Source organism: Agelaius tricolor, unplaced genomic scaffold (genome assembly GCF_023055355.1).
Source record: "Agelaius tricolor isolate 1412-34295 unplaced genomic scaffold, bAgeTri1.0.p SCAF_122, whole genome shotgun sequence".
Lineage (NCBI taxonomy): Eukaryota > Metazoa > Chordata > Aves > Passeriformes > Icteridae > Agelaius > Agelaius tricolor.
In genome coordinates this window covers 113,316-130,623 of record NW_027269382.1, presented here as the reverse complement: position 1 = coordinate 130,623, position 17,308 = coordinate 113,316, and the positions used below count along the sequence as shown (strand labels likewise).

Genomic DNA, 17,308 nt, shown 5'->3' with positions numbered 1-17,308 from the left:
ATTCCAAGGTTTTGTTCCCAATATCCCGGCACGTTCTCCGACACAAACACAACCTGGCCCTCGCGGTTCACCACAAAGAAAAACCCAACCAGGGCCTGGAGAGGGAAAAAACGGGAAAAAATTCCAAGGTTTTATCCCAAATAGCACAAAAACGGGAAAGAATTCCAAGGTTTTATCTCAAATAGCACAAATACGGGAAAGAATTCCAAGGTTTTATCTCAAGTATCTCAAAAACAGGAAGGAATTCCGAGGTTTTGTTCCAAATCTCCCGGATTCCACCCGGGATCATGGATTTGGGTCCTCAAATCCCAAAATTCCAATCAGGACCAAAGATCCACCTTGGTTATTCCTGGAATTCCTGGATTCCAGTTGGGATCCAAGATCCACCTTGGCTGTTCCTGGATTTGGGTCCTCAGATCCCAGGATTCCAGTTGGGATCCAAGATCCACCTCGGTCATTCCAATGGATTCCCATGGATTCAGGTCCCTGAGTGTGGAGAAGGTTCTGGCAAAGCTTGGCTGGGTTCCCAATCCGGGAATTCCAGGATTCCATCCAAGATCAAAGACCCACCTTGGTCATTCCAATGGATTCCCATGGATTTGGGTCCTTGAGCGTGAAGAAAATTCCATGGAAAACTGGGTGGGGCCCTCAGAGGGGAGAAGGATCCTTCAAGGCTTCATTGGATTCCCGCCCTGGGAATTCCAGGATTCCAGTTTGGGATCATGGTTTTGGGTCCTCACATCCCAAAATTCCAACCAGGACCGAAGATCCACCTTGGTCATTCCAAAGGAATCCAAGGATTCCAGTTGGGATCCAAGATCCACCTTGGCTATTCCTGGATTTGGGTCCTCAGACCCCAGGATTCCAGTTGGGATCCAAGATCCACCTTGGTCATTCCAAAGGATTCCCATGGATTCGGGTCCTTCAGTGTGGAGAAGGTTCCCTCAAAGCTTGGCTGGATTCGCACTCTGGTAATTCCTGGATTCCAGCCGGGATCATGGATTTGGGTCCTCACATCCCAAAATTCCAATCAGGACCAAAGATCCACCTTGGTTATTCCAAAGGAATCCAAGGATTCCAGTTGGGATCCAAGATCCACCTTGGTCATTCCAATGGATTTGGCTCCGTGAGTGTGGAGAAGGTTCCGGAAAAGCTTGGCTGGGTTCCTGCTCTGGGAATTCCAGGATTCCAGCCGGGATCCAAGATCCAACACGGTTATTCCTGGATTTGGGTCCAGAAATCCCAGGATTCCAGTTGGGATCATGGATTTGGGTCCTCACATCCCAAAATTCCAACCAGGACCAAAGATGGTTATTCCTGGAATTCCCAGGATTCCAGCTGGGATCCAAGATCCACCCTGGTCATTCCAATGGATTTGGCTCCAGGAGTGTGGAGAAGGTTCCGGAAAAGCTTGGCTGCATTCCCAATCTGGGAATTCAAGGATTCCATCCGGGATCCAAGATCCACCTTGGTCATTCCTGGATTTGGGTCCTCAGACCCCAGGATTCCAGTCGGGATCATGGATTTGGGTCCTCAGATCCCAAAATTCCAATCAGGACCAAAGATCCACCTTGGTTATTCCTGGAATTCCAGGATTCCAGCAGGAATCCAAGATCCACCTTGGTCATTCCAATGGATTCCATGGATTTGAGTCCTTGAGCGTGGAGAAGGTTCTGGGGGAGTTTGCGTGGATTCCTGCTCTGGGAATTCCTGGATTCCAGTTGGGATCATGGATTTGGGTCCTCAGATCCCAAAATTCCAATCAGGACCAAAGATCCACATTGGTTATTCCTGGAATTCCAGGATTCCAGCTGGGATCCAAGATCCACCTTGGTCATTCCAATGGGTTTGGCTCCGTGAGTGTGGAGAAGGTTCCGGAAAAGCTTGGCTGGGTTCCCAATCCGGGAATTCCAGGATTCCAGCTGGGATCCAAGATCCACCCTGGTTATCCTGGATTTGGGTCCTCAGACCCCAGGATTCCAGTCGGGATCATGGATTTGGGTCCTCAAATCCCAGGATTCCAGTTGGGATCCAAGATCCACCTTGGTCATTCCCACGGATTCGGCTCCATGAGTGTGGAGAAGGTTCTGGCAAAGCTTGGCTGGGTTCCCGCTCTGGGAATTCCAGGATTCCAGCTGGGATCCAAGATCCACCTTGGTTATTCCTGGATTTGAGTCCAGAAATCCCAGGATTCCACCCAGGATCATGGATTTGGGTCCTCACATCCCAAAATTCCAATCAGGACCAAAGATCCACCTTGGTTATTCCTGGAATTCCTGGATTCCAGTTGGGATCCAAGATCCACCTTGGTCATTCCAACGGATTTGGCTCCATGAGTGTGGAGAAGGTTCTGGCAAAGCTTGGCTGGGTTCCCACTCTGGGAATTCCAGGATTCCAGCCGGGATCCAAGATCCACCTTGGCTATTCCTGGATTTGGGTCCTCAGACCCCAGGATTCCAGTCGGGATCATGGATTTGGGTCCTCAGATCCCAAAATTCCAATCAGGACCAAAGATCCACATTGGTTATTCCTGGAATCCAAGGATTCCAGCTGGGATCCAAGATCCACCTTGGTCATTCCAAAGGATTCCATGGATTTGGCTCCGTGAGTGTGGAGAAGGTTCCGGAAAAGCTTGGCTGGGTTCCTGCTCTGGGAATTCCAGGATTCCAGCCGGGATCCAAGATCCAACACGGTTATTCCTGGATTTGGGTCCAGAAATCCCAGGATTCCAGTTGGGATCGTGGATTTGGGTCCTCACATCCCAAAATTCCAACCAGGACCAAAGATGGTTATTCCTGGAATAAGGAATATGGTTATTCCTTGGTTGTTCCTGGAATCCCAGGATTCCAGTTGGGATCCAAGATCCACCTTGGTCATTCCAAAGGATTCCCATGGATTTGGCTCCATGAGTGTGGAGAAGGTTCTGGCAAAGCTTGGCTGGGTTCCCACTCTGGGAATTCCAGGATTCCATCCAAGATCAAAGACCCACCCTGGTTATTCCCATGGATTCCCATGGATTTGGGTCCTTGAGCGTGAAGAAAATTCCATGGAAAACTGGGTGGGGTCTTCAGCGGGGAGAAGGATCCTTCAAGGCTTCATTGGATTCCCACTCTGGGAATCCCAGGATTCCACCCGGGATCCAAGATCCACCTTGGTCATTCCCATGGATCCCATGGATTTGGCTCCATGAGTGTGGAGAAGGTTCCCTCAAAGCTTGGCTGGGTTCCCACTCTGGGAATTCCAGGATTCCAGTTGGGATCATGGATTTGGGTCCTCAAATCCCCAAATTCCAATCAGGACCAAAGATCCACCTTGGTTATTCCTGGAATCCAAGGATTCCAGTTGGGATCCAAGATCCACCTTGGTCATTCCAAAGGATTCCCATGGATTTGGCTCCGTGAGTGTGGAGAAGGTTCCGGAAAAGCTTGGCTGAGGTTCCCACTCTGGGAATTCCAGGATTCCATCCGGGATCAAAGACCCACCCTGGTTATTCCCATGGATTCCCATGGATTTGGGTCCTTGAGCGTGAAGAAAATTCCATGGAAAACTGGGTGGGGTCTTCAGAGGGGAGAAGGATCCTTCAAGGCTTCATTGGATTCCCGCCCTGGGAATTCCAGGATTCCAGTTTGGGATCATGGTTTTGGGTCCTCACATCCCAAAATTCCAACCAGGACCGAAGATCCACCTTGGTCATTCCAAAGGAATCCAAGGATTCCAGTTGGGATCCAAGATCCACCCTGGTCATTCCAAAGGATTCCCATGGATTCGTGTCCTTCAGTGTGGAGAAGGTTCCCTCAAAGCTTGGCTGGATTCGCACTCTGGTAATTCCTGGATTCCAGCCGGGATCATGGATTTGGGTCCTCAAATCCCAAAATTCCAACCAGGACCAAGGATCCACATTGGTTATTCCTGGAATTCCCAGGATTCCAGTTGGGATCCAAGATCCACCCTGGTCATTCCCAAGGATTCAACTCCATGAGTGTGGAGAACATTCCCTCAAAGCTTGGCTGGGTTCCTGCTCTGGGAATTCCAGGATTCCAGCCGGGATCCAAGATCATTCCAATCATTCCAATCCTGGTCATTCCAATGGATTCCCATGGATTCGGGTCCTTGAGTGCTGAGAAGGTTCCCTCAAAGCTTGGCTGGGTTCCCACTCTGGGAATTCCACGATTCCAGCTGGGATCATGGATTTGGGTCCTCAAATCCCAAAATTCCAATCAGGACCAAAGATCCACATTGGTTATTCCAAAGGAATCCAAGGATTCCACTTGGGATCCAAGATCCACCTTGGCTGTTCCTGGATTTGGGTCCTCAGACCCCAGGATTCCAGTTGGGATCCAAGATCCACCTTGGTCATTCCAATGGATTCCCATGGATTCGGGTCCTTGATTGTGGAGAACGTTCTGGGGGAGTTTGGGTGGATTCCTGCTCTGGGAATTCCAGGATTCCACCCAGGATCATGGATTTGGGTCCTCAAATCCCAAAATTCCAATCAGGACCAAGGATCCACCATGGTTATTCCTGGAATTCCAGGATTCCAGTTGGGATCCAAGATCCACCCTGGTCATTCCAAAGGATTCCCATGGATTCGGGTCCCTGAGTGTGGAGAAGGTTCCCTCAAAGCTTGGCTGGGTTCCCGCTCTGGGAATTCCAGGATTCCAGCTGGGATCCAAGATCCAACACGGTTATTCCTGGATTTGGGTCCAGAAATCCCAGGATTCCACCCAGGATCATGGATTTGGGTCCTCAAATCCCCAAATTCCAACCAGGACCAAAGATGGTTATTCCTGGAATTCCCAGGATTCCAGTTGGGATCCAAGATCCACCACGGTCATTCCAAAGGATTCCCATGGATTTGGGTCCCTGAGTGTGGAGAAGGTTCCCTCAAAGCTTGGCTGGGTTCCTGCTCTGGGAATTCCAGGATTCCAGTTGGGATCATGGATTTGGGTCCTCAAATCCCAAAATTCCAACCAGGACCAAGGATCCACATTGGTTATTCCTGGAATCCAAGGATTCCATCCGGGATCCAAGATCCACCCTGGTCATTCCAATGGGTTTGGCTCCGGGAGTGTGGAGAAGGTTCCGGCAAAGCTTGGCTGGGTTCCCACTCTGGGAATTCCAGGATTCCAACCAAGATCAAAGACCCACCCTGGTTATTCCCATGGATTCCCATGGATTTGGGTCCTTGAGCGTGAAGAAAATTCCATGGAAAACTGGGTGGGGTCTTCAGAGGGGAGAAGGATCCTTCAAGGCTTCATTGGATTCCCACTCTGGGAATTCCAGGATTCCAGTTGGGATCCAAGATCCACCTTGGTTATTCCTGGATTTGGGTCCTCAAATCCAAGGATTCCAGTTGGGATCATGGATTTGGGTCCTCACATCCCAAAATTCCATCAGGATCAAAGATCCATATTGGTTATTCCTGGAATTCCAGGATTCCAGTTGGGATCCAAGATCCACCTTGGTCATTCCAATGGATTTGGCTCCATGAGTGTGGAGAAGGTTCCGGCAAAGCTTGGCTGGGTTCCCACTCTGGGAATTCCACGATTCCAGCTGGGATCATGGATTTGGGTCCTCAAATCCCAAAATCCCAATCAGGACCAAAGATCCACCTTGGTTATTAATGGAATCCCAGGATTCCAGTTGGGATCCAAGATCCACCTTGGTCATTCCAATGGATTCCCATGGATTCGGGTCCCTGAGTGTGGAGAAGGTTCCCTCAAAGCTTGGCTGGGTTCCTGCTCTGGGAATTCCAGGATTCCAGTTGGGATCATGGATTTGGGTCCTCACATCCCCAAAATTCCAACCAGGACCAAAGATCCACATTGGTTATTCCTGGAATTCCCAGGATTCCAGTTGGGATCCAAGATCCACCCTGGTCATTCCAATGGATTCCATGGATTTGAGTCCTTGAGCCTGGAGAAGGTTCTGGGGGAGTTTGCGTGGATTCCCGCTCTGGGAATTCCTGGATTCCAGTTGGGATCATGGATTTGGGTCCTCAAATCCCAAAATTCCAATCAGGACCAAAGATCCACCTTGGTTATTCCAAAGGAATCCAAGGATTCCAGTTGGGATCCAAGATCCACCTTGGTCATTCCAAAGGATTCCCATGGATTCGGGTCCCTGAGTGTGGAGAAGGTTCCAGAAAAGCTTGGCTGGGTTCCTGCTCTGGGAATTCCTGGATTCCAGTTGGGATCCAAAATCCACTTTGAATATTCCTGATCCTAATCCTGATCCTAATCTAAACCATAATCTTGGTCCTAATCCTAATTCCAATTTTCCTTTGGAACTCCCAGCTCCTGGGAAATCCCCCTTCCACTCGAACCTAAAACCAAGGATTAAAGCCCCAAATCCCGGAAAAACTCGGGGATTAAAGCCCCAAATCCCATAAAAACCTGGGGATTAAAGCCCCAAATCCCAACATTCCAACTGGATTAAAGCCCCAAATCCCAACATTCCCACCCTAAAACCTGGGATTAAAGCCCCAAATCCCATAAAAACCCAGGATTAAAGCCCCAAATCCCAACATTCCAAGCCTAAAACCCGGGATTAAAACCCCCTAATCCTATAAAAACCTGGGATTAAAGCCCCAAATCCCAACATTCCCACCCTAAAACCCGGGATGAAAACCTGAAATCCCGTAAAAACCTGGGATTAAAGCCCCAAATCCCAACATTCCCGCCCTAAAAAAACCTGGAATTAAAGCCCCAAATCCCAACATTCCAAGCCTAAAACCTGGGATTAAAGCCCCAAATCCCATAAAAACCTGGGATTAAAGCCCCAAATCCCAACATTCCCACCCTAAAACCTGGAATTAAAGCCCCAAATCCCATAAAAACCAAGGGATTAAAGTCCCAAATCCCAACATTCCCACCCTAAAACCTGGAGATTAAAGCCCCAAATCCCATAAAAACCTGGGATTAAAGCCCCAAATCCCATAAAAACCTGGGATTAAAGCCCCAAATCCCATAAAAACCCAGGAATTAAAGCCCCAAATCCCAACATTCTCACCCTAAAACCCGTGATTAAAGCCCCAAATCCCAATGTTCCAACCCTAAAACCCGGAATTAAAACCCCAAATCCCACTGGATTAAAGCCCCAAATCCCAACATTCTGACCCTAAAACCTGGGATTAAAGCCCCAAATCCCATAAAAACCTGGGGATTAAGGCCCCAAATCCCAACATTCTGACCCTAAAACCTGGAATTAAAGCCCCAAATCCCAACATTCCAATCAGATTAAAGCCCCAAATCCCAACATTCCCACCCTAAAACCTGGAATTAAAACCCCAAATCCCAACATTCCCACCCTAAAACCCGGGATTAAAGCCCCAAATCCCATAAAAACCCAGGATTAAAGCCCCAAATCCCAACATTCCCACCCTAAAACGTGGAATTAAAACCCCCAAATCCCATAAAAACCCGGGGATTAAAGCCCCAAATCCCAACATTCCCACCGGATTAAAGCCCCAAATCCCAACATTCCGACCCCAAATCTCAGAATTAAAGCCCCAAATCCCATAAAAACCCAGGGATTAAAGCCCCAAATCCCAACATTCCCACCCTAAAACCTGAGGATTAAAGCCCCAAATCCCAACATTCCCACCCTAAAACTCGGGATTAAAACCCCAAATCCCATAAAAACCTGGGATTAAAGCCCCAAATCCCAACATTCCGACCCTAAAACCTGGAATTAAAGCCCCAAATCCCATAAAAACCCGGGATTAAAGCCCCAAATCCCAACATTCCAATCGGATTAAAGCCCCAAATCCCAACATTCCGACCCTAAAACCCGGAATTAAAGCCCCAAATCCCATAAAAAACCTGGGATTAAAGCCCCAAATCCCATAAAAACTCAGGGATTAAAGCCCCAAATCCCAACATTCCCACCCTAAAACCTGGGATTAAAGCCCCAAATCCCAACATTCCCACCCTAAAAAAATCTGGAATTAAAGCCCCAAATCCCATAAACATCCTGGAATTAAAGCCCCAAATCCCAACATTCCCACCCTAAAACCTGGGATTAAAGCCCCAAATCCCAACATTCCAACCCTAAAACCCGGGGATTAAAACCCCAAATCCCATAAAAACCCGGGGATTAAAACCCCAAATCCCAACATTCCCACCCTAAAACCTGGAATTAAAACCCCAAATCCCATAAAAACCCGGGGATTGAAGTCCCAAATCCCAACATTCCCACCCTAAAACGTGGGATTAAAGCCCCAAATCCCATAAAAACCCGGGGATTAAAGCCCCAAATCCCAACATTCCGACCGGATTAAAGCCCCAAATCCCAACATTCCCACCCTAAAACCCGGGATTAAAGCCCCAAATCCCATAAAAACCCAGGATTAAAGCCCCAAATCCCAACATTGCCACCCCAAAACCCGGGATTAAAGCCCCAAATCCCAACATTCCAAGCCTAAAACCTGGGGATTAAAGCCCCAAATCCCATAAAAACCCAGGATTAAAGCCCCAAATCCCACAAAAACCCGGGGATAAAAGCCCCAAATCCCAACATTCCCAGCCTAAAACCTGGAATTAAAGCCCCAAATCCCATAAAAACCCGGGAATTAAAGCCCCAAATCCCAACATTCCAACCAGATTAAAGCCCCAAATCCCAACATTCCGACCCTAAAACCCGGGATTAAAGCCCCAAATCCCATAAAAACCTGGAATTAAAGCCCCCAAATCCCATAAAAACTCAGGATTAAAACCCCAAATCCCAACATTCCCACCCTAAAACCCAGAATTAAGCCCCGGCTTTGCCCCATTCCCATTTTTCCCCTCCCATTCCGGGTTTTTTTCGGGAATTCCGAGCCCCACCTCGAGCAGGAGCGGCCCCAGCGTCTCCTTCTCGATGACGCCCTGGCTGCTGGAGGAGATGTCGGATTTCTGCACCTCGTCATCCGCCGTTTTTTCTGGAAAAAATATCCCAAAAAATTGGGAATTTTCATTTTTTTCAACCCTAAATTCATGAAAAAATTCTGGTTTTTTCCCTCATTTTATTCTGGAAAAAAATCAGAAATTTTCACTTTTTCAACCCAAATTTTATAGGGAAAAATCAGATTTTTTTTTTGTTCTGGAGTTTAATTCTGGGGTTTTTTTGCTCTTTGGGAGGATGGATCTGGGAATTGAAGTCAGGATTTCAAAAATGTTTTCTCCATTTTTTTAAATGAATTTTGTCTGGTTTATCCAGATTTTTACTGCATTTTTTTCCTGAATTTCCCCAAAATTTCCCCAATTTTTCCAAGAATTTTCCACAAATTTACCCCAAATTTTCCTTGAATTTACCCCAAATTTTCCTTAAAATTTTCTCCAAATTTTCCAAAAAATTTTCTTCAAATTTTCCAAAAAATTTTCTTCAAATTTTACTTTTTTCCAAAATTTCCCCAATTTTGCCCCAAATTTTTCCTTTTTTTGCAAATTTTCCTGAAATTTTTCTCATTTTCTCCACATTTTCCCAAAATTTTCCCCCAATTTTTTCATAATTGATCTCAGATTTCCCCCCAATTTTTCCACAAATTTTCCCCCAATTTTCCCAAACTTTTCATGCATTTTCCCTGAATTTTTCCATGGATTATTCCCCAAATTTTTCCCAAATTTTCCCTGTGTTGTCCCTGAATTTCCCCTGCATTTTTTCCCAAATTTTCCCCAAATTTTTCCTGATTTTTCCCAAATTTTGCCCCGAATTTTCCCCAAATTTCCACCTAAATTCTTCCCAATTGTCCCCTGATTTTTCCATTATTTTTTTTCCAAAATTTTCCCCCATTTTCCCCCATTTTTCCCTGGTTTTCCCAAAATTCTTCCCAAATTTTCCCTGATTTTTCCCAATTTTCCCAAACTTCCCCCATTTTTAAATTTTCCCTGAATATTCCCCTAATTTTCCCTGAATTTTCCTGTAAGTTCTTTTTTTTCCCCAAATTTTACCAGATTTTTTCCCTTTTTTTCCTCCAATTTTTCCCCTGAATTTTCCCCTGAATTTTCCTGATTTTCCCCAAATTTCTCCTGCATTTTTCCCCAAATTTTTCCTCGAATTTTCCCCAAATTTCCACCTGAATTCTCCCCAATTTCCCCTGATTTTTCCATAATATTTTTCCCAAATTTCCCCCATTTTCCCTGCATTTTTCCCAAAATTCTTCCCAAATTTTCCCTGATTTTACCCCAATTTTCCCAAACTTTTCATGCATTTTCCCTGAATTTTTCCATGGATTTTCCCCAAATTTTTCCCAAATATTCCCTGTGTTGCCCCTAAATTTCCCCTGCATTTTTTCCCAAATTCTCCCCAAATTTTTCATGCATTTTTTCCCAAATTTTCTCCAAATTTTTCCTGATTTTTCCCCAAATTTCCACCTGAATTCTCCCCTATTTCTCCATAATTTTTCCCCAAATTTTCTCCCATTTTTCCCTGCATTTTTCCCAAAATTCTTCCCAAAATTTCCCTGATTTTTCCCAATTTTCCCAAATTTCCCCGCATTTTTTAAATTTTCCCTGAATATTCCCTGAATTTTCCTGTGAGTTCTTTTTTTCCCCCAAATTTTACCCATTTTTTTCCCTTTTCCCCCCAATTTCTCCCAATTTTTCCCTGAATTTTCCTGATTTTCCCCAAATTTTCCCCAAATATTCCCTGTGTTGTCCCCAAATTTCTCCTGCATTTTTCCCCAAATTTTTCCTCGAATTTTCCCCAAATTTCCACCTGAATTCTCCCCAATTTCTCCCAATTTTTCCATAATATTTTTCCCAAATTTTCCCCCATTTTTCCCTGCATTTTTCCCAAAATTCTTCCCAAATTTTCCCTGATTTTACCCCAATTTTCCCAAACTTTTCATGCATTTTCCCTGAATTTTTCCATGGATTATTCCCCAAATTTTTCCCAAATATTCCCTGTGTTGCCCTTGAATTTCCCCTGCGTTTTTCCCAAAATTTTCCCCAAATTTTTCCTGATTTTTCCCAAATTTCGCCCCAAATTTCCACCTGAATTCTCCCCAATTTCCCCTGATTTTTTCCATTATTTTTTCCCAAATTTTCCCCCATTTTTCCCTGCATTTTTCCCAAAATTCTTCCCAAATTTTCCCTGATTTTTCCCAATTTTCCCAAACTTCCCCCATTTTTAAAATTTTCCCTGAATATTCCCCAAATTTTCCCTGAATTTTCCTGTAAATTCTTTTTTTTCCCCAAATTTTACCTGATTTTTTCCCTTTTTCCCTCCAATTTTTCCCTGAATTTTCCTGATTTTCCCCTGCATTTTTCCCAAAATTTTCCCAGATTTTTCCCAAATTTTGCCCCGAATTTTCCCCAAATTTCCATCTGAATTCTCCCCAATTTCCCCTGATTTTTCCATTATTTTTTCCCAAATTTCCCCCCATTTTTCCCTGGATTTTCCCCTGCATTTTTCCCAAAATTCTTCCCAAATTTTCCCTGATTTTACCCCAATTTTCCCTGATTTTACCCCAATTTTCCCAAACTTCCCCCATTTTAAAATTTTCCCTGAATATTCCCCAAATTTTCCCTGAATTTTCCTGTAAGTTCTTTTTTTTTCCCCAAATTTTACCAGATTTTTTCCCTTTTTCCCTCCAATTTTTTCCCAATTTTTCCCTGAATTTTCCTGATTTTCCCCAAATTTTCCCCAAATTTCTCCTGCATTTTTCCCCAAATTTTTCCTTGAATTTTCCCCAAATTTCCACCTGAATTCTCCCCAATTTCCCCTGATTTTTCCATCACTTTTTCCCAAATTTTCCCCCATTTTTCCCTGCATTTTTACCAAAATTCTTCCCAAATTTCCCCGATTTCCCCCCAATTTCCCCAAACTTCCCCCATTTTTAAAATTTTGCTTGGATTTTCCCCAAATTTTTCCTGAATTTTCCCGTGAGTTCTTCTTATTTTTTCCCCAAATTTTACCCTAAAATTAGACTTTTTACTAAAAATTAGACTTTTTGCCTATTCTTTCCCTTTTTTCCCCTAAATTTTTCCCAATTTTTCCCTGAATTTCCCTGAATTTCCCCAAATATTCCCTGTCTTGTCCCCAAATTTCTCCTGCATTTTTCCCCAAATTTTTCACCCGAATCTTCCCCAAATTTTTCAATTTTTCCCCATATTTCCCCCATATTTTTCCCCAATTTGCCCCCATATCTCCCCCATATTTTTCTCCATTTTTCCCAAATTTGCCTCAACTTTTCCTCAACTTTTCCTCAACTTTCACCTGAACCTTCCCTAAATTTCCCCCATATTTCCCCAAATTTTTTCCCAATTTTCTCCTGTATTTCCAAGCATTTCTCCAACTTTCCCCCCATATTTTTCTCCATTTTTCCCAAATTTTCCTCAACTTTTACCTGAATTTTCCCATTTCCCCCCATATTTCCCCCATATTTCCCCCATATTTGCCCCACTTTCCCCCATATTTTTCCCAAATTTTCCTCAACTTTTACCTGAATCTTCCCCATATTTTTCCTGAATTTCCCCCAATTTCCCCCATATTTTCCCCATATTTTTCCCCATATTTCCCTCCATATTTTCCCCATATTTCCCCCCTATTTCCCCCATATTTCCCCCATATTTTTCTCCATTTTTCCCAAATTTTCCTCAACTTTTACCTGAATCTTCCCCCACTTTCCCCCATTTTTCCCCCATATTTTCCCCAATTTTCCCCCTTATCTCCCCCATATCTCCCCCATATTTCCCCCATATTTTTTCCCATATTTCCCCCCAATTTCCCCCATATTTTTCTCCATTTTCCCAAATTTTCCTCAACTTTTACCTGAATTTTCCCCATATTTCCCCCATATTTCCCCCATATTTGCCCCCTATTTCCCCCATATTTTTCTCCATTTTTCTCAAATTTTCCTCAGCCTCTACCCAAATCTTCCCTGAATTTTGCCTATATTTCCCCCACATTTTTCCCCATTTTTGTCCCCACTTTCCCCCATATTTTTCTCCATTTTTCCCAAATTTTCCTCAACTTTTACCTGAATTTTCCCATTTTTCCCCCATATTTCCCCCTTATCTCCCCCATATTTCCCCCATATTTCCCCCCATATTTCCCCCATATTTTTCCTGAATTTTTCCCAAATTTTCCTCAACTTTTACCCGAATCTTCCCTGAATTTCCCCCATACTTCCCCCATATTTCCCCATTTTCCCCCCATATTTCCCCCATATTTCCCCCACTTTCCCCCATATTTTTCTCAGATTTTTCCCAAATTTTCCTCAACTTTTATCCAAATCGTCCCCGAATTTCCCCCATATTTTCCCCAAATTTTTCCTGATTTTTTGCCTAATTTTCCCCTTATTCACCCCAAATTTTTCCCAATTTTTCCCTGAATTTTCCTTCACATTTTCCCAATTTTTCTCCTGATTTTCCCCCATACTTCTCCCATATTTCCCCCCATATTTTCCCCCCTATTTCCCCCACATTCCCCCCATATTTTCCCCAATTTTCCCCCCTATTTCCCCCATATTTCCCTCCTATTTCCCCCACATTCCCCCAATTTTCCCCCCTATTTCCCCCATATTTTCCCCAATTTTTCCCCCATATTTCCCCCAATTTTTCCCCCATATTTCCCCCATATTTTTCTCCATTTTTCCCAAATTTTCCTCAACTTTTACCTCAATCTTCCCCAAATGCCCCCCATATTTCCCCTATATTTGCCCCCACTTTCCCCCATATTTTTCTCAATTTTTCCTCAACTTTTACCCGAATCTCCCCCGTATTTCCCCCATATTTCCCCCCATACTTCCCCCCTATTTCTCCCATATTTTCTCCCTATTCCCCCCATATTTTCCCCATTTTCCCCCACTTTCCCCCCACTTTCCCCCATATTTGCCCCCTATTTCCCCCTATTTCCCCCATTTTCCCCCATATTTCCCCCATATATTTCCCTCCATATTTCCCCCATATTTTCCCTATATTTCCCCCATATTTCCCCCACTTTCCCCCATATTTTTCCCAAATTTTTCTCCATTTTTCCCAAATTTTCCTCAACTTTTACCTGAATCTTCCCCGAATTTCCCCCATATTTCCCCCAATTTTCCCCCATATTTCCCCCCTATTTCCCCCACTTTCCCCCATACTTTTCTCAGATTTTTCCCAAATTTTCCTCAACTTTTACCCAAATCCTCCCCGAATTTCCCCCATATTTTCCCCGAATTTTTCCTGATTTTTTGCCTATTTTTCCCCTTATTCACCCCAAATTTTTCCCAATTTTTCCCTGAATTTTCCTTTACATTTTCCCAATTTTTCTCCCAATTTCTCCCCCATACTTCCCCCATATTTCCCCCCATATTTTCCCCATTTCCCCCACTTTCCCCCAATTTTTCCCCCATATTTCCCCCAATTTTTCCCCCAATTTTTCCCCCATATCTCCCCCATATTTTCCCCATATTTCCCCCCTATTTCCCCCATTTCCCCCATATTTCCCCCATATTTTTCTCAATTTTTCCTCAACTTCTACCCGAATCTTCCCTAAATTTTCCCCATATCTCCCCATATTTCCCCCATATTTCCCCCATATCTCCCCATATTTCCCCCATATTTCCCCCATATTTCCCCATTTCCCCCATACTTCCCCCACTTTCCCCCATATTTTTCTCCATTTTCCCAAATTTTCCTCAACTTTTACCCGAATCTTCCCCAAATTTCCCCCCTATTACCCCCAAATTTCCCCCATATCTCCCCCATATTTTCCCCAATTTTTTCCCCATATCTCCCCCATATTCCCCCCATATTCCCCCCAATTTTTCCCCCATATTCCCCCCATATTCCCCCCAATTTTTCCCCCATATTCCCCCCATATTCCCCCCAATTTTTCCCCCATTTTCCCCCATATTTCCCCCAATTTTTTCCCCATATTTGCCCCCACTTTCCCCCATATTTTTCTCCATTTTCCAAAATTTTCCCCAACTTTTACCTGAATCTTCCCCGAATCTTCCCCGAATTTCCCCCATATTTCCCCCGAATTTTCCCAAATGCCCCCCATATTTCCCCCATTTTCCCCCCACTTCTCCCCCTATTCCCCCCATATTTTCCCCCATATCTCCCCCATATTTCCCCCATATTTCCCCTATACTTCCCCATATTTCCCCCAAATTTTCCCCATATTTCCCCCAAATTTTCCCCATATTTCCCCCCATATTTCCCCCATTTTTCCCCCACTTTCCCCCAATTTTCCCCCATTATTTTCCTCCTATTTTCCCCCATTTTTCCCCCCTATTTCCCCATATTTCCCCCATATGTCCCCCATATTTCCCCGTATTTCCCTCACACTCCCCCCAATTTTTCCCCCATATTCCTCCCATTTCCCCCATATTTCCCCCCATTTTCCCCCCATATTTCCCCCCCATATTCCCCCATATTTTCCTCCATATTTCCCCCCAATTTTTCCCCATATTTTTCTCGGATTTTTCCCAAATTTTCCTCAACTTTTACCCAAATCGTCCCCGAATTTTTCCTGATTTTTTGCCTATTTTTCCCCTTATTCACCCCAAATTTTTCCCAATTTTTCCCTGAATTTTCCTTCACATTTTCCCAATTTTTCTCCCAATTTCTCCCCCATATTTCCCCCATATTTCCTCCATATTTCCCCCGTATTTCCCCCACTTTCCCCCAATTTTCCCCCATTATTTTCCCCCTATTTTCCCCCATATTTCCCCCATATTTTTCTCCATTTTTCCCAAATTTTCCTCAACTTTTACCTGAATCTTCCCCGAATCTTCCCCGAATTTCCCCCATATTTCCCCCATCTTTTCCCCCATATTTTCCCCCACTTTCCCCCCTATTTCCCCTATTTCCCACGTATTTCCCCCATTTTTCCCCACTTTCCCCCATATCTCCCCCATATTTCCCCCATTATTTCCCCCATATTTCCCCTGCATTTCCCCCATATTTTCCCCATATTTTTCCTGAATTTCCCCCAAATTTCCCCCAAATTTTCCCCCTATTTCTCCCATATTTTCTCCCCTATTTGCCCCCTATTTCCCCATATTTCCCCTCATCTTCCCCCCATACTTCCCCCAATTTTCCCCCACTTTCCCCCATATTTCCCCATTATTTCCCCCATATTTCCCCCACTTTCCCCCATATCTCCCCCATATCTCCCCCATATTTTCCCCATATTCCCCCCAGTTTTTCCCCCATATTTCCCCCAAATTTTCCCCATATTTCCCCCATATTTTCCCCCCTATTTCCTCCCTCTTTCCCCCATATTTCCCCCCTTTCTCCCATATTTTCTCCCCTATTTGCCCCCTATTTCCCCATATTTCCCCTCATCTTCCCCCCATATTTCCCCCAATTTTTCCCCCCATTTTCCCCCCATATTTTCCCCCATTTTCCCCCAATTTTCCCCCCTATTTCCCAAATATTTCCCCCAATTTCTCCCCCATATTTCCCCCATTTTCCCCCCACTTTTCCCCCTATTCCCCCCATATTTCCCCCATTTTCCCCCATTTTTCCCCCTATTTCCCCCATATTCCCCCCATGTTTCCCCCTTTTTTCCCCATATTTCCCCCATATTTTCCCCCTATTTCCCCCATATTTGCCCAGGTTTCCCCCATATTTTTCTCAATTTTTCCTCAACTTTTACCCGAATCTTCCCCAAATTTCCCCCCTATTACCCCCAAATTTCCCCCATATTTTTCCTCCATATTTCCCCGTATTTCCCCCACTTACCCCCAATTTTTCCCCCAATTTTCCCCCCAATTTTTCCCCCATATTTCCCCCATATTTCCCCCATATTCCCCCATATTCCCCCCATATTTGCCCCCATATTTTTCTCCATTTTCCCAAATTTTCCTCAACTTTTACCCGAATCTTCCCCGAATTTCCCCCATATTTTCCCCCACTTTCCCCCAAATTTCCCCCAAATTTCCCCCATACTTCCCCATATTTCCCCCAAATTTTCCCCCCTATTTCCCCCATATCTCCCCCATATTTTCCCCCATATTCCCCCATATTCCCCCCATATTTGCCCCCATATTTTTCTCCATTTTCCCAAATTTTCCTCAACTTTTACCCGAATCTTCCCCGAATTTCCCCCGTATCTCCCCCGTATCTCCCCCATATTTTCCCCCATTTTTCCCCTATTTTCCCCCATATTTCCCCCGTATTTCCCCCACTTTCCCCCATATTTCCCCCCTTTTCCCCCCACTTTCTCCCATATTTCCCCCATATCTCCCCCAATTTTTCCCCCATTTTTCCCCCATTTTTCCCCCACTTTCTCCCCTATTCCCCCCGTATCTCCCCCGTATTCCTCCCATTTTTCCCCCATATTTCCCCCAATTTTCCCCCATATCTCCCCCAATTTTTCCCCCATATTTCCC

At 44.6% G+C, this 17,308-nt stretch overlaps 1 protein-coding gene across 4 annotated transcripts in view; it reads right to left on the bottom strand.

Moving 5' to 3' along the window:
- The window catches only part of NCOA1 (nuclear receptor coactivator 1), a 111,857-nt gene that overhangs the window by 68,679 nt on the left and 25,870 nt on the right, over positions 1-17,308 (bottom strand). For all 4 annotated transcript variants that reach the window (XM_071420041.1, XM_071420046.1, XM_071420040.1 and 1 more), the window contains one exon: positions 8,826-8,920. In XM_071420041.1, coding sequence (XP_071276142.1) covers positions 8,826-8,920 — 95 coding nt within the window. The remainder of the gene's footprint in view (positions 1-8,825; positions 8,921-17,308) is intronic.